The sequence below is a fragment of the Calliopsis andreniformis genome, chromosome 3 (assembly GCF_051401765.1).
Source record: "Calliopsis andreniformis isolate RMS-2024a chromosome 3, iyCalAndr_principal, whole genome shotgun sequence".
Classification (NCBI taxonomy): domain Eukaryota; kingdom Metazoa; phylum Arthropoda; class Insecta; order Hymenoptera; family Andrenidae; genus Calliopsis; species Calliopsis andreniformis.
Window position 1 is genome coordinate 23245442 of NC_135064.1, and position 26677 is coordinate 23272118.

Below are 26677 nucleotides of genomic sequence, written 5' to 3' on the forward strand. Positions count from 1 at the left end.
CTTAATCGGCGCGGGCCGTATTTATATGCGTTAAATGCCGGACAAGTATTTCCGCGCTTAAAGAGAACGAAATGGCAGAATTTTCCCACTGCCTCCCCTCTTGTCTAGGGCGTAGTGTAGCGTTAGGAGCGTCGGGTTCAGGGGTTGTTTGGCGAGGGTGGTCGGTCGCGGGGGCGGCGCGGCAGCCGGAGCGAGGCGACACGAGGGGTTGGCTGGCGAGCGCGGGGGTGGCCGAGGGCAGGCGGGGGCGGGCGAGGGTAGGGTGCCGCGACGTCGTGCGCCAGCAGGATGGGATTTAATCTGTGTCCCGTTTCACGCTCAGCCAAGTGGAACCTTTTTGCCTCACTTTGCGGCATGACTCGCTTTTGCGCTGGTCGTCGCGTAGATTAACGCGAAATTATATATAAAGAATGTGTGCGGACGGCGTGTGCACGGCTGGTCGCTGCCGCCACGGACGATTCGCTCTCCTCTCGTGCCAGACCCGGCTGAGAGGAGGAAGGGGAGAGGGGCACGTACACTTTGTGTGTGCTCCTTCGTGCCGTTCTATGCGCGTACCACGTCCCCGAGTCACACCCTCTTTGTAATGAATTAAACTTGCGAAAAACTGCCGCCCCCGACGACGAGAGGTGAGCTTTCTCGCGGCACAGGAATTTTCATGTGCACCGATGCTGGTTTACTTTGGGAGTGGTTGGGGTGTAGGAAAGGAGGGCTCCTCCTGTGACTGGGAATGTTCTTTGGTTCTTGATTGCATCTGGGTTGGAAGTCGCTGAGACTTGGATCTTAGGTCAACTTCAATCATGTTGGAGGAATTGGGGTTCATAGTTTGTAGCTTTTCGGGGCTTGTTCGGTGGTGCCTGATGACTGGGGTTACACAATTCTTCTTAAAAGAAATTTAATTATTGATGATTCCAATGACAGTAGTGGATAATTTTGAAAACTGTTTACCTAAGTAGTTAAATGGAAATTCTAGAAACCAGGCTTCCTTCATTGACTACTTCTGATTCAAGTTACAACAACCATTTGTTAGAGCTTAATGGTTCAGGGACAATATCCGAGTCATCGAACACAGTCTTCAAGATTGTTCATAAAATATGCTACCACTGCTGTCATTGAAATCACTGGAGATTAAATTTACATGACTTGTATGCAGATCCAACAGAATAATTTACAAATCAATGTGTCCCTCATTAAAAAGCAGGATTATCGCAAGCGTGTGTATCGATGAAGCAATACTGATACCTCCTATCACTATAGCAAAATGTATTCGCCGCGAGATAGTGTTCCCCTTCGTCCAAGAGTGTACCAAGCAATTTTAGGTGGTCGTCGGCCAACACGAGTGTTCGATCCAGGGTTATCATCGAAAATCGAGTACGATGGGCTAAAAGGCGTCCTCGTGATACTCGTCCTCTAGCCAAGCATCAAAACTACCTGGTGTCTCGTTTGTACATTTACATACACGTCTATTGAACTGGCCGCGCCAAATGAATATTCATGGAATATCCGGTATGGCGTAGAAGGACCCTGGAAGGGTAGCCGCCGCTTTAATCGGATCAAGGAAAATGTCTTAACGTTGCGTTGTTATCGTCTCTTTTACGCGACATGCATAATCAAATGGACTTTAGTTTCGCTCGACGAGGTCTTCTTGGTAATGTCGCGAAAGTGCCGCGTAAAAATGCCTATTAACCCCCTAACGTGGCTCCGATTTTTTCTAGGAGAACCTTCCTATGTGCTAACAATGGAAACCGTACTATCAATCGAGGTAAACCTAAAAAATTTGATGAATAAAAAGGGTTAATATTTAGAATTATTTTAATATTTGAAAACTTGGGAACTTAAATAGTTGAGAGTTCAAATATCTGGAAATGGAAACGTTTTGTAGTTGAAATATTTCGGAATTGAAATATAGAAAGATTTGAATATTTAACTATATGCTTCAAAATTTAAATATTTGGGAACTTGAGTGTTTAAATATTTTTGTACTTAAAAATTCAAAAATTTGAATATTTAACAATTCACAATCATTTAGGATTACAACCTAAGCTGAAAGTCATAACTATTACTAATCATCTCAATATGAACCAAGAATACCAAATGGACCGTTAAACGATTGATATCAGATAACCCCATCGCATCAAAATGTTAATTCATTTTGATCAGAAGAATCTAATCTCCTAGAAAACGCGTGATTCTTCGAACCCCTCTTCACAGTCTGCTCAACGCGCATAATAATTGGATGAAAACCCCCAACCCTTGAAATTCTTCAGCAACGTCTGTGATTGTCACTCCGACAGCGATACTATGAGAAAGGATGTTGTTCGAGCAACAGAGAGAACGTAGAAAGGTGCTAGATAGTTTGAGGCGTGGAAACACGCGCCCTTTGAGCATGAAATAAGCGCGAAACGCGTGGAATCTCGTAGCGACGGTAAAGGCTGATGAAAACGCGCGGCGCGACGTAACACACAAAGTGGTTTCATACGGGCGGGCCATTCAGATTGCGTTTCAACTATTTCTTGCCGTTTTGCGCCGCGCCAAAAGCGGTAGATTAATTAAATTCGTTAATTGCAAGATGCATTTAGCTCGGGCGGCAGGTTTCTCTCTCTCGCCCCGCCTTCCACCCTTATTCTTCGCGCCCTGTCGGCGTCGCCACATGAATTTAGAAAGGACACTCCACCACCGCTACAAAAGGGTAAAAAGACTCACTTTGCGCGTCTAATGGTTATTTTTCACGCACGCTGGTAACAGTTGATCCTGTTGCCGCGAGGTGTTAATGTTCCTCGAGGATCAAACTGCAAAAGTTTGCTTGAAAGATCGCTTCAGTTGACGCAAAATCATGTGAACACTTTTTGCTTCGATTCGCGTATTATGGGATGTGAATGGATGATGTTTTCGAATAGTCTCCCCTTCTCTGTTACGTGTGGGTGGATAAAGCTCGACAAAAGCGCATCGATTTTTACAAAAATCAATTTCCATGCGGTGGAGAGCAAGTTAACCGTGGCGTCGCGTGTTTTCCTCGATTAACGAATACAAATATTGTTGAAGCACTCTTTGCTGTTTGCGGACACAGGAATTAATGTGACCCTCGAATTTCCGCTGCCCTCGCCCCTCGGTTCTGCATTATACAACGACGCGTCGCGGTGTCTGTAGACGGGTAACAAAAATATTAACGAGCGTTCTTGTTTAATCATTCATGAATTTGTTTCGATTTTTCGCGAATATGCGGCTATAGAAACCGCGGCGGTTTGTTATTCCCTGTCTGCTCGATTCATGAACTGAAAAATAAAAGTTTGGAATGTTCCCTTGCTACGATTTGCAGGTAAATTTAATGCCTCAGATAATTGAAATTTGTCGTTTATCTTGCTACACATGCGATGCATATATTATAATAGTTGATGCACCAGGATGATCGATGTGTTAGCATTCAGCTGCCACCTTGCATACTGAATTAATTTGCAAGGTTTTATGCTATCTTCACTGTTGAGTAAACTGTACAAGTACTATCTAGGTATGCATTCTCATGAATTATCTGCTGCACATTTTGTTACTGCTGTCTCTCCAATAGCTAAGTTCGTGATAGGACTTCTAAGATACCGAAAATTGTTAATAAGATAAGTTAGTAGATACGAAAGGGGTTAATCCTCGACACGTGGAGTCCGCAGTTCTGCTAACTCCTCTGATACAACGATCGCTTGACCAATATCAAAACTTGCTCTAAAGAGACCTAGAAACGATATCAAATCAGATGGGTTAGTCGACATACTAGAATTAAGATAGAATCTTATACTCGAGGCAGATAATTGAACACTCATGCATTTCCCTACCCTCTAGCATAAAAACCATCTTCATTTTCCCCACTATATCAATACATCCCCTCCTCAAACACTCTGATAGAGTGGAAAAATGGCTGAGGAACGTTGCAGAGGGATGCCTAAGCAAAGTGGTGGAGGTAGAATTGGTTGCTTAGACAATCTCGAGTAGCCAAGTAGTCTATGCCTCGAGTATAATCTTCGAAGTAGGTTTACGATCGCATCAGAGCGCAGTCTGAATAGCACACGCCCAATAGGGCGCAATTAAGCTAATAAGGTCACGTACGGCCACTATTTGGCCAACCAGACACCCTGGCTAAGTGACAGAATACACGTTGCGCGCGTTTTGATTCACAGAGGAGGACTTGATGCACGGGGGTGGTGCGGGTATTGGAGGGGGTTCTATGGTCGGACAGAACTCAATATTTGGGTGCTCGGCTGCAGGACACAGCGGGGTTAACCAGCTTGGCGGTGTTTACGTCAATGGCCGACCATTGCCAGACTCTACAAGGCAGAAGATCGTCGAACTGGCCCACAGTGGTGCTAGGCCCTGCGACATCTCGCGCATACTGCAAGTCAGCAACGGATGCGTGTCCAAGATCCTTGGCAGGTTAGTTATTATTAATGGAGGTTCATAAATGATGCTGTGGTACTTCATGATTTAGATTGCATTTTTTTCTTAGGGGAAGCACTCGACTTATTTGGAAATGATTTGAACTCTTTGTGTCCTGAAGTATTATTTTATTTTTATTTTTTCATTGCTCTCTTTATGTCATGATAAATAAGTATTTGTATAGATCTCTGTTGCTTATAATTAAATTTAAAATGTAGACACCGAACAATTTTTGATGGTCATACCTCCAAAATTGAGATTCACTGGCATTAATACTATTTTAAGCAGATATGTATACCATTACTATAGTCTCTTCTATAAATTTGATTATTTAAGTATTTATAACACTTGAATACCTACGCCTAATATTTCACGGATAGCAACAGGAGCTCTTGGACTATAACCCTTAAAAATGTCAAAAGTGCTTACAAAATTGGAAAGAAACAAAAATTGAGTGGTTCTCTTGCCAGTGTATCGGTAGATACCAGAACTTTGCAGAAGAAATATTGAGCTGTTATTCATTTCTTTATGTGCAACTAATCATAATCGCCAGCCACCTGGTCCACAATCTGAAATGCAAGAAACAGCTTCAGCCAATCGTATCGACGTCTGTCAACGAAGGAAACTGGTTTGTCTTTTCAGGTACTACGAGACCGGTTCGATAAAGCCGCGTGCAATTGGAGGCAGCAAGCCGCGCGTAGCAACCACGCCGGTGGTTAACAAAATCGCCGACTACAAACGGGAGTGTCCGTCGATTTTCGCCTGGGAGATTCGCGATCGACTCTTGCAGGAAGGTGTTTGCAATAACGACAACATACCAAGCGTAAGTACCAACTGTTACTTAAAGTGTAGAACGCTAGACTATTGGCATAGATGAGTTTCGATCTAAAGAAGTCTATAGTAGAGAGAAACATTTCTTAGTTAGACTTGTAATCTTATCGTAAAAGATATTTAGATATATGACTCTTAAATATTTCAAATATTTCTATGATAGTCGTATATCGTATTTTGAGCAATAGCAGAACGAAGTCTGTGAGCGCAGGTCTGCTTAATTGTAGACTTATTCTACTGTGTCCTGAATAATATTAGAACTAGGTCTCAGTTCAACGAACTCAAGTGTAGATCTACTCTACACTAGGTCTACACTTGAGTTAAGCCTAGGAAGAGTAAATCTACTCTATTCTAGATCTACACTCGAGTTAGACCTAAGGAGAGTAGACCTACTCTGCTCTACTCTAAATCTGCACTTGACTTCGACCTAAGAAGAGTAAAGAAAGTTTATACTAGAGTTGATTAGTTAGTTAGGCTGAAACTTGTTTCTACTGTTCTTCAAAAAACAGTAGAACATGTCTACAATTTGGCACGTCTGAGTTCATAGACTCACTTCTACTACTGTTCAGAACACAATATTCTACTCTTCCTACTTTCTCTTCTTGTCTCAGAAATGCATTCGACTTCCCTCATTCAGTTCCCCATAATTACCTATTCTAAACAATAGTAGACCCAGAACGAAATTTAACTACCCCCAACTGTAGATTCTTTTCTATTCTCCTCTTTCCACTTCGTATCCTTCCCTCCCAATTCCTTTCTAGTCGATCCCATCACCCATGTCTCCCACACGCAATCAGCAAATGATCGAACCCCGAACGACAGAAAAGCGCAATGACTCCACAGGAGCCGACACCAGCCAGTGAGCATCGTTCCTGGTCCAGTAGCAGCGTTAGGGATGCTCGTTCGCCGGACACGGTCGCTTTGTACGTGGCGGCGGTTTATCAGGGTGCGCGCCCTGTCGGTACTTACCCGTCGGATCTGGCCACTCGACCCTAATCAAAGTCTCGTCAATACGATCGCCTGGGAGGGGTAATCGGTCCATTACGCGGACCTCGGTGTATTGTCCACCCTCGACGATCGCCCCTCTGCGATCCCAAAGAATCCTCTCCCGACCGAACGTCCGTCTTCCAAACATCCTTTCCACCCCTTGCCAGCGTCGACCCACTCCTCTGGTCACCCCCCGTGTTCGATCCACGGAGGAACATTCCGAAAAGGTCGCGGGCCAGATCTCTGTTGGCTCCTTCGCCGTCTCGCCGCCAATGGGATCGACACAGGGTGTCTGTCAGGAATACCGAAGGGGATGGCACGCGTACGAGTCGTTATCGGCTGGCTCGTCGAGGAACCACTCGCTTTTGTGCGTTCTCTCTCTGCTGGGGACAGAGGGACGAGGCTGGCAGAGGGACGAGGGTGATCAATCAGCCTGCGCGCACACGGACGCGGACTCTATCGATAGCTGTCCTTCAGAGGAGAGACATCGATCGAAACGTTTCAGCTTTTAAGTCGGAATCGTTATAATGATCGTCCTGCATTGGCGATGACAAAGAGGATCCCGATAGGATTGTATGTGGGTTCGAACAGAGAGCGGGATATGGTCTGGAGTCTAGGTTGAATTGTAGACTTGATTGTCTGGGTTCTAGATCGGTCGATCGGTTTTCGCGAGCTATCGAGTCGGTTGGAAATTGTTGTGATGGATGTAGTAGGGATTGGTGGTGAATGTAAGGAATTGTAAAAAGCGAGGATAGTTTGATAACGCTTTGGTGGCTAATTTATATAGACTAGAGTAGATGATAAGGAAGTGGTTGTTTTGTGTGCTTTTGGAGTCAGAGTATTCATTGAAAATGGAACTTCTATAGTATCAAGCTGGTATGTTAGAGATGGTCGAGTTATCAGTTATCGTATTTAACTCTGAAATAATGTGGTAAGTCACAGTCTTGATGTCGTTAATCCTAATACCTAACTTTGAGAATTTGAATATTTGAGAATTTGAACATTTGAACATTTGAACATTTGTGTATTTAAAAATTTCAAGATTATACAGTTTTGGATATTACAACATTTATTAGCTAAAAAATGTATCTCATAAACAGTACAGACATTTCCCCCAACCATTTAACCTCTAACATCCATATCTCCTCTCAGTCACCCCCGACACACCTAAAACATCAGCCTACCCCACGCTTCATCATCACCACCTCATCTTCCTCCAAAAGCCCACCCTTCCCTCTCCTCGAAAGCCAGTTACAAACTCTGGCAACAAAATCAACTAAAAACGAACCTCTGAAGGGTAACCCAGAGACCCCGTGAAACGAAAGTTCAGCAAGGATTGACTCAGCCACCGCCCCTCAGAGTTCCATCCTCCAGGGTTAATTTCCTGAGTCTACATTCACTCGGTGGGGGACGAAAGGGCGGTATTCTCTCTCGTAAGCAGATCGTCTCGGTGTCTTCGATCCGTTCGTCACTGACGATTCCCTCGGCCCTGCAACGTTCACGGTAATGACAGCAGTGACGATGATGGTAGGAGGTGGGTAGCGTTGGGCTGTTGCGGCGGGTACGTATCGTGCCGGCAATGGGGTGCGACGGGGGTTAGTCGGCAACGGGCGGATGGAAGCGGGTAGAATCAGGGTGAATGGGATCAGTTAAGCGTGTTGCACAATTATTCGTGTCCGGTCGCGCGTGTAATGGTCTGCATCGGTGCTCTGCGGCTGTTGTGCGGCGAGAGCCGAGTGGAGCGGAGCATAGAACAGGCCAGGTTGCTTGGTTCGATGATGGAAAGCAGCTAGGCTCTATGCAGTTAGTCTGGAAACGTCCCTTCCCCTCCCGACCCATCCCCCGTACCCGTTCCCATTATTCCGCAGGATTGAGACGAATCTTGCGATACGAACTTTCCGATCCCCCCGCCCACGTTCGATTGATTCCAGTTAAGGAAATCGTGCCTCGATCCACGTTTGTTTGGAACTGTTCGCGCAACTACCCGATTCGGGGAACTGCTGCGTCACGTGTACACATACAGGCAGCGGTTAGGAAGTCGCGGTGTCGTCGGTTGGAATATTCGATGAGAGTGTTGTTTCCACTTCTCGACTTCGATGGGCTGAGATACTGTGAGGTATTCGGGGAAGATTCGCCTTGTTCGAGTTTCGATGCCGATTATAGGAGGAACGGGAGTTGGAGATTGATGGGACGAGACGATTTGGGATTAAGGTGGATCAGAGGTTTCAGAGTTTGGCTTTTGTTTATTCCTTCGGAGTAGACTGTGAATGTTGTGAAATATTTGGAGAGGAGGGTTGTAGGTGCGTTCAGGGGGTGAAATATGTCTGCTTAAGTTTCATTCGTTGGTTGTGGTTGGAGAAGTATGTTAATTTGTGTAAATATTTGATATCTTGTTATGAGATTTCAGAAATGCAGGTTTTAGAGGTATGTTAATTAGTGATTTCTTGTATTCAGATTTTAGTAATCCTGCATCATATTTAAAAATTTGAATACTTCAATACTGAAATATATGAAACCTTGTGTAATTAAATATCTTAGTAATAGAACATGTAGGTAATATTTGAGTATTTAAATGTACGAGAAATTCAAATATTTGAAAAGTTAAAAATTTAAATATTTGAATACTCAACAGATTAAATATTTAAATATTTAAATATTCAAACATTCAAATTTTTAAATTTGAAAAATTGAAGTATTCAAAAATTTTTTAAATAAAATATTTGAAATCTACCTAAAATTCGAAATTTTCACTATAATTCCAATTTACTCTGTACATTACTGTTGCTTCTCAAATCCCAAATCCGATTATAACTTTCACATGTAAGTCCCTGCTAATTTCGCCAAAACCCAGCTCAAAAACCCTTTCCCACCTGCCAGGAATCCTCGCCCACAGCCTCCCACCCTCAGATTCATGCAATCACGATCAGTCTCTAACAATCCTCAACAATTACAATCCCCACTGGTAACAAAGCCACCTGAAACGCCTTCGACCCCAAACAGAGGCCTCAGTAGCCATTGAAGCTCGACAGCGCGTTCCGCTTATTCCAAAGCGTTACTCGATCCAACCCCACGTCGCGCAGCCGATCCCATCAAGATCGCGGCAAACAAAAAGCGCGATTGAATTTATCGGCTTTCATTCGGCGTAATAACGCGGGGGCCCTCTCGTGCGCTGTTGACCTGGACCCAGGCGCACGCAGGCACTCGACGCAAACAACGTCGTTTGGCACCCGACACGGGCATACACCCATTATCCCTTGTCGGTCTTAAGTCGAGCCACGCGAGAGAGGCAGACAGAGGGAGAGGGTCGAAGCGAGAGAGAAATGGACTCTTGCGCTCGTGCCACCTCTCTAGTCGAACCTTTCAGCGAGAGGCCCGTAATTAAGAAGCCTCGCTCGATATCCTCCATGGGAGTGCTCTGCGGCTCGGCCTACGTTCGACTCGCACTGCGCGAGGGTGGACGGGGTCGAGGGACGGCGACCGCGCGTAGAACACCGAGACTATTATGCGCGCGAGTCGAGAGCGCAAGGCTCGCCCCTGTGGCTCGTTATAACTTTGGAGTTGGCCAGTGGTTCGGTCGCGGTACAAGGTGAAGAAGACCGTGGCTGCCGCCGCCGCTGGTTAGGGGGAGCGAAGAGCCATGGAAACCGTTTTATGTAATAATAATTGGATGGCGGTGTCCTTTCATCTGGCGCCTCGATCCCTGAACGCGAAGGTCGAGATAGGAAGAGAGGTAACAGAGGGTGGTGGGCCTGAGACCGCTGCTACCGTGGAAATACGATTGTCGTAGGATGATGCTCGCGAAAATTTTTCGAAATCTGTGACAAACGCTCGGTGCACTTCGAATCATGGTTTTTCTACGCTTCTGTGCTCTTAATTAAGCGCGAATCACCGTCGAAATTTACCGTAATCGATTAAACGCTCGACCGTGTTCGGGTGTAACACGGGGATTATCGTTGCGGAGGATATGGACCGGGATTCGCGATAAACATTGCAATTTATTGGACGTTATTTCTGATGCTTCGGTAAATAACAGATCTGCTGTTACACGGACCAGCGTTGATCCGTGTAAATGTTGGCGGAATTGTTCGGGGTGTCGGGGAGTAGCTTAAATGGGGGTTGGAGGACCTTTTTGAGCTGTGATAGGAAATGTTGGTAAAAATCATGGTATTTTAGATACAGTTAGGTAGTCATCTTAAGGTTCATTTAAAGAAATTTATTCAGTGAAACTATTACAATTAGTAGTCTATAGGGAACCCTTGACTAACACAGTACATGGGTACTGTGTACCACATATATTATCCTATCGATATTCCTAATCCTGTCCTAATTCTCTTTCTCCACTTTCTTAGCCCTCCCATTTAAAACACTACGATAATTTTTCCTATTGAGACTGATCCCCCAAGTAACGCTAAAACTCATCCTTAACACAGTATCATCCAGTTCATCTTCCAACTAACAGGCTACTGTGTCCGCAGGTGTCGTCCATCAACAGGGTGCTGAGGAACCTGGCCTCCCAGAAGGAGCAACAGGCGGCGGCAGTGCAGGCGCATCAGGGTGCCGAGAGTGTCTACGATAAGCTTCGAATGTTCAATGGCCAGGCTGCAGGTTGGCCACCGGCATGGTATTCCGCAACGCCCTCTCATCATCCCCTGGCCACTGGAATTCCAACTGCAGCGACCCCCGGCTCTGGCCAGTCGTTGCTACCGGGCAGCCAGCTTCATGGTCGCGACGATTCCCTGCTGAAACGAAGTGGTGAGTCCTGGTTCTATGCTAATCGCTAGAGTAATTCCTATTTTCGTACATGAAATTAGAGAAGTGAAACCCGATTGAAGACTCGTCTTAATTTTTGAAACCTGGAATTTAAAAACTCAACTTTCAAATATTATAAAGTCTACTTATTTTTCAGTAACTTTTATATCTTTTCATATCTTATGGATTTTGGACTTTCTTGCACATTGAAGTTTCTCAAAAATGCCCACAAATGCATTAAAAAGTGCAAGTTATTAATCCTCTTAACAGTAGTGTGTAATCTATTCTATTTTTGTTACTAGTGTTTTATTAGAGTTCTTTTAAAATGAGCGATTTCTGCTTTCTAGAGAGTAGTAGTTTTATTGATAGTAGGATTGATTTGAGAATAGGTGAACTTGGAATTAATAGTAGTTAAGGTTTACTGATAGCTCAAATGAGTTTTCCTTCTAGACAAAAGGAATTTCTATTATCCCTATGGAACCAAAGAACCTTGGTCACTCGAGTCATAATTACTTCCAACCTTTGGTACTCAGATTGTCAATTATTCCCCTTACCAATAAGAGTAACGCTATCCACTTAGATCTATTATATCTAAATCCATAAATTTTCTAAGAAGTCCAATCCATAATGCTTCCAAATTCAAAGCCTCCGCTTAACATTATTATTAGCCCAGAAAAGTTGTTCCCTTGTTCCCATTCTGTCAAGTGAGCCATCGAGTACAGTACAAGCGATAATAGAGTCCATACAGCAAAGGGGGTGGGGTAGTCGCAATTTGTCATTGGTAAACTGCGTTGACGGGACGATAACTGTTGGGAGCACGTACTCCAGGGGTTCTTTCGCCTTTCACGCGGTCGAGAAGCTATACAAGCAGACACAAACGCCGTAGAGGCATCCAGGCTCAATAGTTGATCCACTTCTTCCCGAGTAGGAGAGGCACAATGGTCGAAGGAAGGTAGAAGTCAAGAGAGCACCCTCGAGGTATTATAATCTGCCTGTACGCGCGACACCCTCGCCCACGTTCTTACGAGAGCCTTCTGCGAACCTCTCCGCATTGTGACGCTTTAATTTCATCCTGTGCGTCGACTGGTAGAGGGGGTAGTTTATATTATGCGAAGGTATACCTGCTGGTGTTGAATCGAAATATCTTCTATAACAGGATCACGGCGGATCTGTGGTCTGGATTCTGAAATCTGAAATCGCTCCGTGGATGACAATTGTGAACGTGACCGCGGTCGATAAGCTGATTAGTGAAATTAGACTGAGTAGACGAAAGCAGATTAAATTTGTAGAATAGTGAATATCTCGAGGTGTGTCGTTTGAACTTCGAGAACCACGTGGAAAATATTTGCATGCCATGGAATGATACAACTAGAACGATCGATTTCGTAAATACAGACTCATTGCTACAGGGAAAGGAAAAGGTCTTCCAGCTACCTTTACTCTTAATTCAATTGAAGGTCTTACTCTTAAACTATCTTCGAGTGACTTATCACCCAAAAGACAAGTAGACTTAACACACTCAGGCTCTGCAACCCTAGAGTCCAGATATTAAAACCATCCTCTGATCACTCAGTCAAGGGCCTCCGCATATTCAGCACCCACCCCCATTTCTTTCCCCAGTGGCGATGCGTCGTCACCTAGAAAATTAAAGCCAACGATCGGTCCAGCGACAGACTATCCCAAAATCGACGGTCGTTACGCGTCGGGAGGGCTGTTCGCGAGGAGAGAAAAGGGGCGAATATTCTGGGGGTGATTTCGGTGGTAGGCGCGCGAGGGACGCAGCGGGCAGAGTGTACGTTCGAGGGTGGCGGTATTTCGAATTGCCAGAAGGGTACGAGGAGGTCGAAGGGTGCAGGGGAGGGGAGAGATTTCGTAGGGTTGACGGCGGAGGAGGCGGTGGAGGGTGTGCGCGATGCGCGAGAGATGAGCGAACGAGAAAGCGAGCAGCTGACGAGCGGACGATATATAGGCACGGCTGGGAATACATATGTATTCCTTGTACATATATACACAGGGCGTAAGGGCGAATATATAGGTACGCGTAGCGTACGGAGGGACGGACACGGGAGCAGAGGGAAAGGGAAATGGCAGGAAGGTATCGGGAGGGATGGAAAGAGGCGAGGGTTCGGTGCGCGGAGGCGGAAAGTAATCGCGGCTCACCGGGAGCTCACGACGGCTATGCGACTCTCTCTCGCTTTCTCGTGCACCTTTGCTCCTAAGTGTCTGCCCATTCACCGGCTTTCCTCTGCGCCCAAAAGTGTCACGGCTTTTTCGAAAATGTCTTCGCACGCTGGGCCATCAACTGTCGCTTTCTCTCGTGGAAGATTGACCTAGTGGAGGATACCTTCAAGGCCATGCGCACTGGACCTTCGCTTCCTGCGTAGGTGGACCTTTCAGTGCTTCTAATTTAGTACCTCTATATAGTCTGAACGTCGATGCGTTATGTGATCAATTGGCGACACTGTGTATAGGTGTACATAAACTTCTTCAAAAGGGTAGCAAGTTTTCGATTGAGTCAGTAGAGATCAGTCTCTTACTTGTAGTGTTTTAGTGGTTGATGTTTCTGTTCTCGGGATGGAGTATTTAGTGGATGTAAATTTGGGAAGGGAAATCAGTATCGGACTTAGGGAATGTGAGAATTGAAAGATTCTGAGAATTCTGATAATAAGAATTCTGATCTAATAGGTTTCAAGTACTTATAATAAAGAAGTAACAGTATTAATAATAATAATAAACGAAAGGTTTATCAATTGCATTTTCAGATACTGGGTCCTTACTCTCGCATCAGCAAGAAACCACGTCGGATGGCAACTCCGAGCACAATTCTTCTGGTGACGAAGATTCGCAAGTTAGGTTGAGGCTAAAGCGGAAGTTGCAGCGCAACCGAACGTCCTTTTCTAATGAACAAATCGACAGCCTCGAGAAAGGTTAGCTTTTTGTCTCTTCCTTAAATAGTTTTCTATTTTTGTTTGTAGTCTATAGATATTTTTGAAAATAGTATTCTGTGATAGTTATTCTTTGCACCTGGTTAACCCTTTCGTGACTGACTGATTTTTTCGAGTATCTTCTATGCATATTTTTTTTGTTAACTAGGCTTCCAGCCTCACTCTAGATACAATAGCAGAAAAAATAGGATGTATGTACATACATATACATCCCACTAGCCACGGAAGGGTTAATCTATTAATTTGTATACCCGATAGCAACAGAAGTAGACATATGTACACCCCACTCTACCAACAAGTACCCATTTCCATTTAACTAATACTAACCCATGAAACAATAAAGCACACTTACACTAAACCCATTGCACTTGGTATCTCTTCACTATATCAGAATCCAACAAAAACCAGCCCCTTCTGTCTGCCTACCTTTTTCCCCACAGTATCCCTTATTCAATACCCATACTACTAACTCACGAATACCCAGTAAATTCAAACGACACAAAGTACATAAATTACTACACACTCTCCGTGCAGATACACCGAGCTTCCCCAAGCACAGTAGCGCTCCGCGCTCCGTCGTTCGAACGGGCTTGCAACAGCTCTAATTGGATCCGCGGCCATTCAAGTCGGCCAGGAACGATTTCGAGTATCGTCGATATAATTATCCCTTTAATCTTGTCTCGCGGCTGATACGAAATTATGCACGATTAATATCGTGCAACGGTTGTGCCCGTGGCGGCGGTGTCGCGAGTCCCGCGAACAGAGCGAAATCCGCGGAAGTAGTGAGAGGCGACGTTTAATAACGAGCACTTGTTGCAAACTGGTTTCGTTTTAGAATTCGAGCGGACACATTACCCGGACGTGTTTGCACGGGAGCGTCTCGCCGAGAAGATTGGATTGCCTGAGGCACGTATCCAGGTGAGTGTGAATGTGCGAATGCGGCGTGTGCTTCTCCTCTTTCTTGTTCGCTCCACCTACTCCTCTTTCTCTCTCTCTCTCTGTCACTCTCTGCTTCTCTTCCCATCCCTGCCACCGTCTCTGTCTTCTTCTCGTCCTCAGACTTTCCAGCCCTCGCTTTCCCCGTTTTCGCGTCCGTCTCCTCGCTTTCCACCCGCGACGTCTTCTCGTTTTCTGACCGCCCCTTTGAAGAGGCCGACTGCCAAGTGCGACGACGCCCTTTCATTAAAAGCTTTAAATGCGCGGACCACCACGCGCGGGTTTACGTGTTAAACGCCTCCGAAGACGAGTCTCCGACGAACCTGCGGGATTTTGCCTCTTTCTCTCTGAGCTCTTCTTTCATTTGCGTGTCGCGTCTTTGCGCGATTTAGAGACGTGTCGGGTTCGGTGCTCTGTGATTAACTGCAACGGGATGGGGATTATTTTATGAGGGCACTTTTTGAGGACGCGTTTGTATTTACTTTTGACTTTTTAATCGTTTTTTCTTTTTAAATAAATAGCAGAAAAATTTCAGGTAGTTTGTATATATAGGTATAGAATTCTCTGACGAGCTTTTGTAGAGGTTCTGAGATTCACTTTCGTAATAATTCACCTTCACTTGGCTCTTATCGAAGATTTAAGTGATATTGATTCTAGAAATAGAACAAAACAAAGCTGATGCAACGCCTTACAGCCAAACCTCTATTCCCAAAAACAGCAAAAATCTATCTCCTTCAACTCTCTTCATCCTCCCCAACCCTTTTTCAAAGACACCTCATCAATCTCCAAGCCACCAGGAAACGCATATCCATCGTTATTTCCCATTACCTCTGACGCAGTGTATCGCAATTAATTAATATCAAATCCGTTGCTCGAGCCGTGGGGCGAGCCACGGTTATACGAACTAATATGTACGCAGCCTTATCGAACATTGTTTGGCCGCGCGGTGCCGCTGGCTCAATCCTGCTCGACCCTCTTGCCTATCCACCAGCCCCCCACCTCCCCCTCTCTCCCTCACCTGGCCCGACGATTGGGGGTGGTGAAGTGGCCGGCGGGTTTTCGCGTCGGTGGTAGTAACCGGGCGCTGAGCGTTATGTGGACGTACAAACAGTGCAAGACCATGTTGACGCATGTTTTCAAGCCTCGTTGGCTGGTATTGATCTTGCTAAGTGCAGGAAACCGGGAGTGCCGGTGCGAGAGGTAAAGGCAGCGAGAGAGAGAGAGAGAGAGAGAGAGAGAGAGAGAGAGAGAGAGAGAGAGAGAGAGAGAGAGAGAGAGAGAGAGAGAGAGAAGAGAGAAGAGAGAGAGATGGAAAGAGAGAGAGAGTGTGTGTGTGTTTGTGTGATAGAGAGAAAGAGGAATAGAGAGAGGGAGGTCGAGAGGAAAGAAGGGTGAGGGAGCAAGAGAAAGGGGGTGTAGAGAGAGAGGGAAAGAAAGAAGAGGTAAATAGAGAAAGGGGAACGGAGAGAGGCAAAGAGGGTGAAGGGGGTGAAAGGAATTATTCTACCGCCGGACTCTCGGCCGTCGTCGGACGAGCGAACAACAAACGGTTGCGGAGGAAGGAGAAACGAACGGGACGGGGTAGACACGGACCGAGGTAGAGAGCAATGGGCAAAGCGGAGCGTGGCGTGGCAGGACATGGCGTGGCGTGGACCCACAGCCACGGGCACGGTGCTCGACGCCACGGCGTGCCATGGAACCGTGAGGGATCCGGCAGACGGCCTAAGAGGGTTCGAACGCAACCATGGCAACGTCGCGTCCCCAGGGAGGTTGCCCTCTGATTGGTTGTTCCTCGCTTTTCCACCTATGCCTTGGATACTCGCACAAGTTCCGCCACGCCGCGCGTCTACACCGCCGGCCCCGATTATCATCCATGGCCGATGGACGCGAGACCCCATGTGCGCGATGGCCGATGTGTCGGAGACACGCGAGCGTTGGCGGGTCCTGTCGACTCGGAGCGATCCTTTGAAAAATCTGCTGGTTGTAGCTGGCTTGGCGTACTTCTTTATTGGGGGATTTCTGATGATGGGTCCTAGGATCTGGGAAATGTCTCTTGAGGACGTGGATTTGGGGGTTTCGTGTGTTTTTGGAGCGAGATCGTTCAGATTTCTGTCACCACTGAATTTCTTCTCTTTTCTTGGGGCGAATTAGTTATTCTAGATATACTGTACTAGTACAGTGTAGTAGTATAGTATTGTACTACTGTACTATACTCTAGATATACTGAATTCTAGAGTTCCCTAGAGCTTTCTGGGGTTCTCTGGATTTCCTTAGAATTCGTTGGAGTTTCTTGAAGTTGCTGGGAGTTCCTTGGAGTTCCTTGGAGTTTCATCAGAGTTTTCTCCAATTTCAGTGACTTAGAAAAGTCTCGAAAGCTTTCAAGATCTGGCCAGTTGACATTTCCAGTGACAAATCTCTTCCTACTTCCTGAGTCTTTTCACTTCCATTTCGAAGATACGTTTTGAATTAGTATCTTGAAGGAGTAGGGTCAGAGTAAGGTAAGAATTCTTGCCATGAGGAACGTTTCTACTTTTGGTCAGACAATATGATTCGAAGCCATGGAAGTTTTCCCATTTCTCCAGTACTGTTTTTCCTTCAAATCCGACGGTATTATCTTGGAACTGTAGAACCTCGGGGATACTTTCTGAAAAGCGCAGTTAGGAAGATTCTTTTGCCATATCTTTTAATAGCTTCGTAGTTCAAGATAAAATGAGTTTTTCATCCTTCAAATTCAGGTAACATCTTTCTTAAGTCTGGCAATGTTTTCAAAATGGAGAAGTCTATAAGTTTTCCCATTTTCGATTTTTAAGACACTCTAAACTGACCCTACAGGATCACCTGACCCTAAAAACCTCCAAATTCATTAATCCCCCTACTTCTACAGAATATATTTTCAATCGTAGCTAATTCTATTAGTGTTCTCAAATCTCATCACATTTTTCTTAAAATTCAAAAATCCTCAAAGCCTCCTCAAAACAATTTCCCCAAAAATATCTAAACAAGGTATAAGTCTCTACACTCAAATATTCAAATAGTTCATCCTACTCCAAATCACGTTTTCCCAATCAACCCTAAGGAAAGAAGAAAAAAGAAAAAAAGCAGCAGAAATCCCTTAAGTAAAAACTTGACGAAACTCTTCCATTGTGTAGCAAGGGTTCTGAAGACAGAGTCCCCTCATGGGTCGATCTTCTTAAAATTCGCATGCGACGCCATCTTCTAAACATTGCCAATCAAAGTGGAGAAGGTACGTCCGCCCGAGAGGGAACGGCGCGGGAGTGTAGCCGGGTTCGTGGAATTCCGAATGGATCGATTCAAACGAGTTTTCGGGACGCGGTAGGACGAGTTTACGAGGAACGACGGTATTGGGCGAAAGGAGCCAACGCTCTGCGGGCTTGCGAATGGTGGATATTCGCCGGTGGGGTGATAGAACACGATTTGCTACGTCGCCAGGCAAGATGAAATTTATTTTTTGATTCGATCGAAGGCCGTCCGGGTGTGCACCGTTCAAGATCAAGTTTCCCCGTGTGGGGAATAATTTCAAATTTCGTTGAACGCTATAGCGTCTACATTCTTCTTGTAAACTCGTCCTTGGTCCTTTCACTTCGTCGAATAATTTCGAGGCGACGCTAGGATAGATTATAATAGTTCAAAAATGTAGATATTTTTTGAATTTCAAGCAGGCTTTTGTATCGATAAAAATTAGTATTTAGAGTAAGTAGATGCTATAAGATTTAGGGTCTATAGCGAGTAGCTACTATATTTCCAAGTCTTCAGCACGTAAGTTAGCTTAAAAAATTCTGCTTCTTGAGCTCCCTAGAGTCACCTCTTTTATCCAATTGCAAATCCATAGTGAATAACTACAGAGCCTCTATTTTAGCTTCAGTTTCACGCGTAAATTGGCCATAGAAAAATATTCCCCATTCTCGCCAAATTCCTTCTTTTCGTCGAATCGTGAGTTCATAGCGAATAAACGCTGTTCCCTGTTCCATAATATCTCTCTTGTCCTATTAATCGTATTTTCACGTTTTCGCCAATAACGCGAACGAGCGTGGCGCAAATTAGGGGTAGAATCGGGCCGCGCGGAATAAACATTAATGCATCACCGTATAGCTGCACGATTCTCTGGCGCATTGTTAGCGAATGGTAATTGAAAAAGTTGCGTCGGCCATCGAATTTTTCTATCGTTATTCTCATTATCGCCGGGCGAGAGCGTTAAGCGTTATTCGCGGGGTCGAAACAGCCGACGTGGCGATTGTTGGCCATTAATAAAGCGCACTCGGGTCATAAAGCGGGAAAACGAGATCGTTCGTTGCAATATTTCCTTCTGTAAATGAGTCGAACAATTGACCCGTTGAATTACGAAACAACGAGTCTGATTTTCTGCCTATTCTTGCCTCCGCCGTTCTTTTCCTGGAAAAATTGCGCTGCTGCTGCCCGCCAGCCGAGCTTTTCTGTCAGGGACGACAGAAGATGGGCGCATTAAAGGGAAAAATTACAATGTAATCTGGAGCGGGGGTGGTTTATGCTGCGGGTGTTCGAGGGGTTTAGGGGAAATCGACATATCGAAGGGGAGAGGGAATCCTCTTATCGCGGAGAGGTATCTTCGAAATCAGGAGATTCGTGGAAGCGCGACAAAGAACTTAAGCTCCGATTTGCCGCTCGAGGCTACTAGTTATTAGAGTCGTCTCGCGCGAGAAATCTGACGATGAGGGAACAGGTTTTGGTGGCATTTGTCGTTTGTTTTCGCATCGGCAACCCTTGTGGTGTGACAATTTTATGTCTCTAGTGATAAATAAATTAATATTGCTTACTTAGTATTCTTTTCGGGATATTTCAATAGCTAAACCAGGGTCTCTCAACGACGGTAATATGGCTCCTTAAGAATCCTAACAATAAATTTCCAGGACCATCTGAAGAAAGGAAAGATGAGGGCAAGAAAAAAACAAGGATAGTAAAAAAGGGGAAAGGAAGTTCATAGAGTCGATCAATGTTTGAGAGAAAACCATAAGGTAAAAAGGTTGAGAAACCCTGAGCTAGTTCCTCGTATAAGTTCGAAATAGTGTAGTATTATCTAAGTTTTTAAAGTGAAATATCTATAAGCAGTTGTTCTGTAATTACTATTCTAAGTCTGGCGCTAATATGCCAGTGCTTAAAGTGTACCTATTCCACTGAATGACACATTATATTGAATGACCTATTCTACTGGCTAACCAGCACATATTCCTGAACTAGTTCTACTGAAACGCTCTTAATACAATTCTGTTGGATAACCTCACATATTTCTGAACCAATTCTAGTGATCCCTTTTATCGTAATACTGTTGCATAGCCTGGACATATTTCTGGAATAATTCTGCTATTGAAATGCAACAATATAAGCTTAAACATTACAGTTTAAAATTACTCTACTCGAGACAATCTCACCTTAGAATAATCTCGCGCAAAAGAAATACATTTCTTTATATTGTGTCCTTTGAAATTTATTTAAATAATTTTTGTGGGATATGAATTCATACCCCATAGAATATAAACAATTAATTATAAACAGCCAAGTAGAATCTAAAATAATTATTACAAAGATGTTCATGACTCACCTAGTTCACAATTCAATTCCACCCCAGCTACTTAAAAACAACCTTCCACCCCTTTCAACCCAGAAACAAGATTCCACTCCACAAAAAACCATACCTCGAACCCTCATCTCCATACAAGTCGCCTCAGCGGTCCCAAAAAAGCGCTGTCAAACGTTGCAACAGTTTCGCTCAAAGCAGACCGTGGAACGAGCGTCACAGGGATTTGAACGCGCTCCCGATGCAAGAGCGGCGCCCATTTCGTGAAAAGCTTCCCGCGGCGAAAGAGCGTTCGCCGAAACGTGCGCGTTTCCGCGCGTCAGCTCGCCGAGCTGGTGTAGAAAAAGCGCGAGAGCGAAGCAGAGAAAAGATCCTATGAAACGAGAACGCGCGGTGGTGTGGGATGGCTGGGTGGCGGGCGTCGAGGGGCGTGTGGGAGGGCTGGAATAGCCGAGCGAGGGTAACTCAATTTCCCGTCCGACAACTGCTCAATCGCAATTAACAAACTGCAGGAGAGTCTCGTGCAAACTCGGCTGCGCGTCGGTTTTCCTGCGGGGGTAGAAAAAAGTATCTAGATTTCACGCTGTTGCGTGGATGAATGGAAGGGGAGGAACTAGGGGCACGGAGGAAGAGAGGGAAAGGGCGAAGGGAAGACGCGAGGGGGACGGTGACAAGGAACGAACGAGAAAGAGGGCGAGAATGAGAGAATGGGAAGGGTTGAGGGGCCTGGGGGAGAGAATGGAGGAGAGAAGCTGAGTGGAAAGGAGAATTGAACGTGAGAGAGTGCGAGAGGATGGATAGGTGCGGATAATGCGAATACATCGCGCGGAGTGACGCCCCTTATCGTGACAAAAGCACCGTCATTGCGTCGGTTGCAGGTGTGGTTCAGTAATCGCAGGGCGAAGTGGCGTCGAGAGGAGAAATTACGGAACCAAAGGAGAGCAGCCGTCGATCAGGTAGTCGGCGGAGGCAGCAGCGGGGGTAGCAGCACCACCGCGCCACCGGCTGCAACCCCTGCCACGCCACGGTTACCCTTAAACGCTGGATTCAACGCGATGTACTCATCGATACCGCAGCCGATCGCTACGATGCCAGACACTTACAGGTAATTCACCCTTTGCCGCCTTTTTCTGTCGCCACCCTTATACGCGACTCGACTGTCAGCTTTTCGGGGGACTTTCGCGTGAGGGAGGAGTTCGCGTAAATGATGTATGATGATTTGAATCTGTCAATACGGAATGCAATAAAAATCAGTGAATACGTTGAATAGCAAAGTAGCGCTGACTAAAGTAAAAATTCATCGGGGAACTTTTTTGTTTAACAGCCAGATTCAAAAATTCAAATTCAAACGTTCAGAAATTTAAACCCTAATTTAAAAATTTAAATTTAAACTCTGAAATGGGAATTCAAATTCAAAAAACTCAAGTCCAATAGATAAAACACAAATTTGTAATTTAAGTACAGGGTTGTAATTCAAGTACAGTTTAACTTTAATTCTATACTAAGTACTAAGCATACAGTTCAGAAATCAGTCGAAAAGATGAAAACCATTTGAATAAAATCTGTATTTCCGCCGAATGGCACGATTCCTTCTAATGTGGATCCGTTTTTTCGTTGCAGCTCTATGTCAAGCAGCTTGGGCGGGTCAATGGGTGGAAGCTGTCTTCAGCAACGCGCCGAGGGCTATCCAGCGTACGTGTTCCACGAGCCTCTTCACTCGCTGACGCAGTCTTACTCCCACGCACACAGTACTGCTGCGCACTCGCAACCCCATCGCGGCATACCAACCTCTCATGGTGGAACCCCCACCACACCCGGAGGACAGCCTGCAGGACCAGGTGGTGCGCCCTACCAGCCGACGACCTCGACCGCGACTGGTGAGTTTCCGCTTAAACGATTGTTTGTTTGTTCTTGCTGAATCTTCAAGGCCGACTACCGCGCCGTCCACTCTGTTGCACCGATACGCTGCTACTAGTTAGTGGAAGTCGAGGTGGTGCTGGTACTTAGATTGGTTTGGGTTGAGGAGCATTTTGTTGCGAATTAATGATAGAGATATGCTTAAATAGTTTTGTGGTTTTTGAAATTGGAAGTTGGATCTTGGTTCAGGGATGTAATTTAAATTATAGTTGCAACTTGAATCGAAAGTGTAACTTGGAACGGAATTAGAACATAAAGCAGAGTTGCAATTTGGGAGTTGTAACGTGGAACAAAGTTTGAGACCTCGGGACAAAGTTGCAGTTTGGAACAGAATTGCAACTTGGATTAAAGTTCAGTATATCGAGTTGAATTAGAGCTACAATTTTATCAGGGTTGCTACTCTGTTCAAAGTTGCAATTGGGGTTAATGTTTCAACTTAGATCAGCCTTGCAATGCATTTCTTTGAAAACTCAAGACTATTTCTAGTCACTTACACCTAAGCTTCCATTGAAGTAGAACAAGATAGTTGAAGCACAGACATCTACCCACAGTTTGCTACTCATAAGGATTCCTAAGATACAAGTTCCTCTCAGCGCTTCTAAACCGAATAACCTCTTACATCATCAACCACTTCCCTCGAACATGTCATCCCCCTGGCCGTATTTCCACACGCCACATCCAACTGCCGAGCAAAATAAAGCAGAGGATCACCTCAAACCTCTTCCCTCTCAATTCCCACTACTTCTCCGCGAGGGTTGTACCGCTTCTCGTGGTGTCGAAAGTCAGACGGCTGTCCACGACAGCGAAGAGCACGTGGGCCGTTCGTCCGTGGAATCGTAAAAGGATTTTAAAGGAAATCTCGCGTGGCGTTGGCGGGCCGAATCGAAGAATGGAATGTTCGGTGGTTTTCCACCGCCCCGGCGGAGACGCGTTGAATTTTCCATTCTCCCGATTCTCACTTTCTCCTTTCCACCCCCTCGACTCCTTCCTTTTTCCTTCAACTTTTCTCCCGCCGCCGCTGTCCCTCTCGGCCCCCTACCCTCTCGTTTAGCGAAAACTGTGGAGGGTCGACCCTCCCTCTGTCTCTTCCCCCTTTTCTCCTATCTCTCCGGCCAAGTTCCCTCTCTTTCAAACCAGTTCGCACCGTCTCTGTCCCGTCGGCTCTTCCTCTCTTCAGGGTGTACAGGGGCGAACAGAGGATGTGGATGGGTTGGGTCTCGCCTCGGCTGGGCGAGCGCTCAATAACGTGCGAACCCAAAGGGGAGGAAACACGGGGGTGCGCGGCGTACCTACAGGAATGGAGTGGAACGCCGTAGCATGGTGGAATACTGCGGAACGCGCGCGGCATTCCTCTTGTCCTCCTCTCCCCTCCCTCCTCCTTTCCCCCTTCCTCACCACCTCTTGTGTCCTCTGCTCCCTGGCTCGTTCCGTTCCCTCTGTTCCTCGTTCTCGCTTCTTACGTGCGGAACGAGCCGCAACTTATCCATCATAATCGTTTTACGTGCATGAGCGCGGGGAACTTTCACCGCGCTCGTTATCGCCGCCGCCTCTGACGACGTCCCGCCGTTTCCGCCACCGAGACCTGCCTCTTCATGTGTCGCTTTCGAGGAACTTGTACTTGATCCAGTTCCCGGGTGAATGATAACCTTGATGATGGGGAGGCGAGGAGGTTTTTCAGGGGATGGTTGGAGCTTGGTGGTGGAAGGATTTGGGACTGAGTGGGGGTGTTGGTAGGAAAACTGCTTGCAGAGGGTTTTCGACGTGGGTTTCTTAGTCTGTGATCTTAAGGGCGAAGGATATAAATTAGAGTTTTGGGGAATTTGGGAGTAGAGGAACTTAACTGAAGGCTTCAGAATAGAATACACACGTTGGAACTTAAGTAGATCGAATTAAAAGAACGCCTCCTTTTAAGGGACTTTCAGTTAAGTTATGTAACAAAATTATATAACGTTTCAGAAAACAAAAAAGAGAGACATATGTATAAGATCTCTCTTATCTGTTTCTTAAAAGTTATATAACTTTGTTACATAACATGTAGTGTGAACCCACCTTTAAACCCCCATCTCCACAACATCCTATCACGTTTCTTAACTCAGTTCATGAAATATCGAAACAAAACGCAGCGAATAAAGAACACTAACACATTGGCAAAGCCAGTAGCTTCGAATGGGGCTCGAAGCAAGGATCCCTAATCAAGCTAATCGCATATCGCGTCTGTTCCAGGCGTGATATCGGCTGGCGTCTCGGTGCCGGTGCAGATCCCATCGCAGACCCCAGACCTGACGGGCAACTATTGGCCGAGGCTCCAGTGATCCCAGCTCTTCGGGTTCCCGCCTGCGAGCCTGCTCGTAGGCCAGGAGAGCCCGCCGCCACCGACAGCCACCCCTGGCGCGGTGTCTAGGCCGTTGCTCGCGTCCCTTGGGATACCGACGCAGCCGACGCAACATCAGCCCTCGAACACGCCTGCAACTACTCCCGTGCACACCTCCGACACCAGTGAGTGAACCAACCGATCAAATCTCTTCGAACAGGTTCTATCCCTCCGACGCGGTGAGCTCGCGGCAGCGCGATATTCGATTGCGCGCGGTTTCTCGTTGTTTGACGAAGCGTTGACCTCGATCACTGCGCTCGAAGCTAGCAGGGTGCGTTCGTAGGGAACTGAGCGTAAATGAATGGCAGTTTTGGTGCACAGTGAATGTAGAGGGTGACGTAGGGTAGGGCAGAGTTTTATCTCGTTTGCGAGGCCAGTGAAGCTTTTTCTGGGAGGTGATAATATGAGGTGTCATATTGTTCCTCTTGGTCTTTATAAAAGACTGCGCTGTGACATCCTGCGTTCAGTGTGCACCTAGGATGAGTGTGTGGAAACAGAGAGGACGAACAGTACGAGCAGGGAAAGTGAATTTTGTGAATTGATTGGCGATGGAACTGATAGATGGGTTTTAGATTCTGTTTACTCTAATGATTGTTCGTAGGAAAGGTGGAGATTGTTAAGGTTCAGTTTATTTGTTTTGCTGAATCGGAATTTTAAAAAGACTGCAATATTTTAGGCTTTTTTATATTAGTTCACATGGGTCTGTTCGCACTGATTCACTGATATTCTGATATTTTTGTTAGTCCTCAGTCCTCGCTCGTTAAACGTTCAGACGAGGTTGTACTGCTCTAGTAAGTACCATTAAAAACTGTGACGATGATCTTTAAGCGAATCTATGGAACACAAAACACGCAGTAATGGATTCGGTACGAAACGTAGCTTCTGTGGCATCCTCTAAGACTCTAAGAAATTTGGAGAGTTTGAAATTTAAGTATTTGAAAAATTTGACTTTGAAAATTTAAAAATTTGAAAGTTCGAAAATTTAAATATTTGATAATTTAAAAGTTTGAAAGTTTGAAAATTTAAGTATTTGAAAATTTAAAAATTTGAAGGTATACAAAACTGAAGATCTGAAACTCTGGAAATTTGAATATTTGAATTCGATCATGTTAGAGAAATAGATATAGAAACAAGCTAAAATGCATCACAAAACTGTTTTCAAAAAATTCAGAAAAGCAACAGGAGCCAACATAAGCTTCCGAGACCATTTTAACTCCACTAATCCACCTAGCTGGAGGCTCGCCAAATTCTATCAAGAGACGCCGCTGAAGCTGCTTTCAGCGACCAAAAACAGGAATACAAGCGTTCAGAATTCGGGACCATAGTTTTCGACTTGTGATCCTCTGACAGTCCTGCGGATAGCTTCGCAAAGATCCGTTAAAGTGAGTGATTCAGCTTCGAAGGTAAACGCATCTACAGACTCAGCACCAAAAGACATCACAGTGTCAATTTCTACGCGATCGCTATACGTCGAGGATGATAGAACAAATAACTCTTCGATTACTCCAGAGGTCGTAGGAATATACGCATGACCCGGGTCAAGCAGGGTAATATTCTCCACCTATTGACGACAGTATGTACAAATAAACGCAGCGAGTTGTTCGTTGGACGATCCTCCACAATCCACAGATTTCGGACACAATTTTCTAAACCAAAATTCTAAAACTATCATCCAATTTGATCTACTATTTAAATACTTTTATCTATTTAAAAAGAAAAAGTATATCCTTTTTAACCACAACGCATCACTCGACGACTCGTCGAATTTTCCTCTCAGCCCCATCGTTTTATCAGGCGACTTGTGCGCGTATTTTTCTTCATGCAACAGCTGCGAATCGTTGGGAGGAAATTTCGAGGGATTCGAAAACACAAGAGGCGGGCTCCTGCTGCAAATATTCTCGCGAGACTTTGGGGTGGCTCGGAGCCTTTGTAAGGGAGGGAACGCTGGGATTGATA

General features: G+C 45.5%; 1 protein-coding gene across 1 annotated transcript; it reads left to right on the top strand.

Annotated features, from left to right (window-relative positions):
• The first annotated feature begins 3897 nt into the window (after positions 1 to 3897).
• Positions 3898 to 24845, top strand: Toy (paired box 6 protein twin of eyeless). The gene is made up of 10 exons (XM_076375228.1): positions 3898 to 3971; positions 4014 to 4036; positions 4161 to 4413; positions 5059 to 5239; positions 10710 to 10986; positions 13746 to 13910; positions 14764 to 14846; positions 21312 to 21538; positions 22054 to 22310; positions 24574 to 24845. The coding sequence occupies exons 1-10, from the start codon at positions 3898 to 3900 to the stop codon at positions 24660 to 24662; spliced, it is 1629 nt and encodes a 542-aa protein (XP_076231343.1). The 3' UTR covers positions 24663 to 24845.
• Positions 24846 to 26677: the final 1832 nt, after the last annotated feature.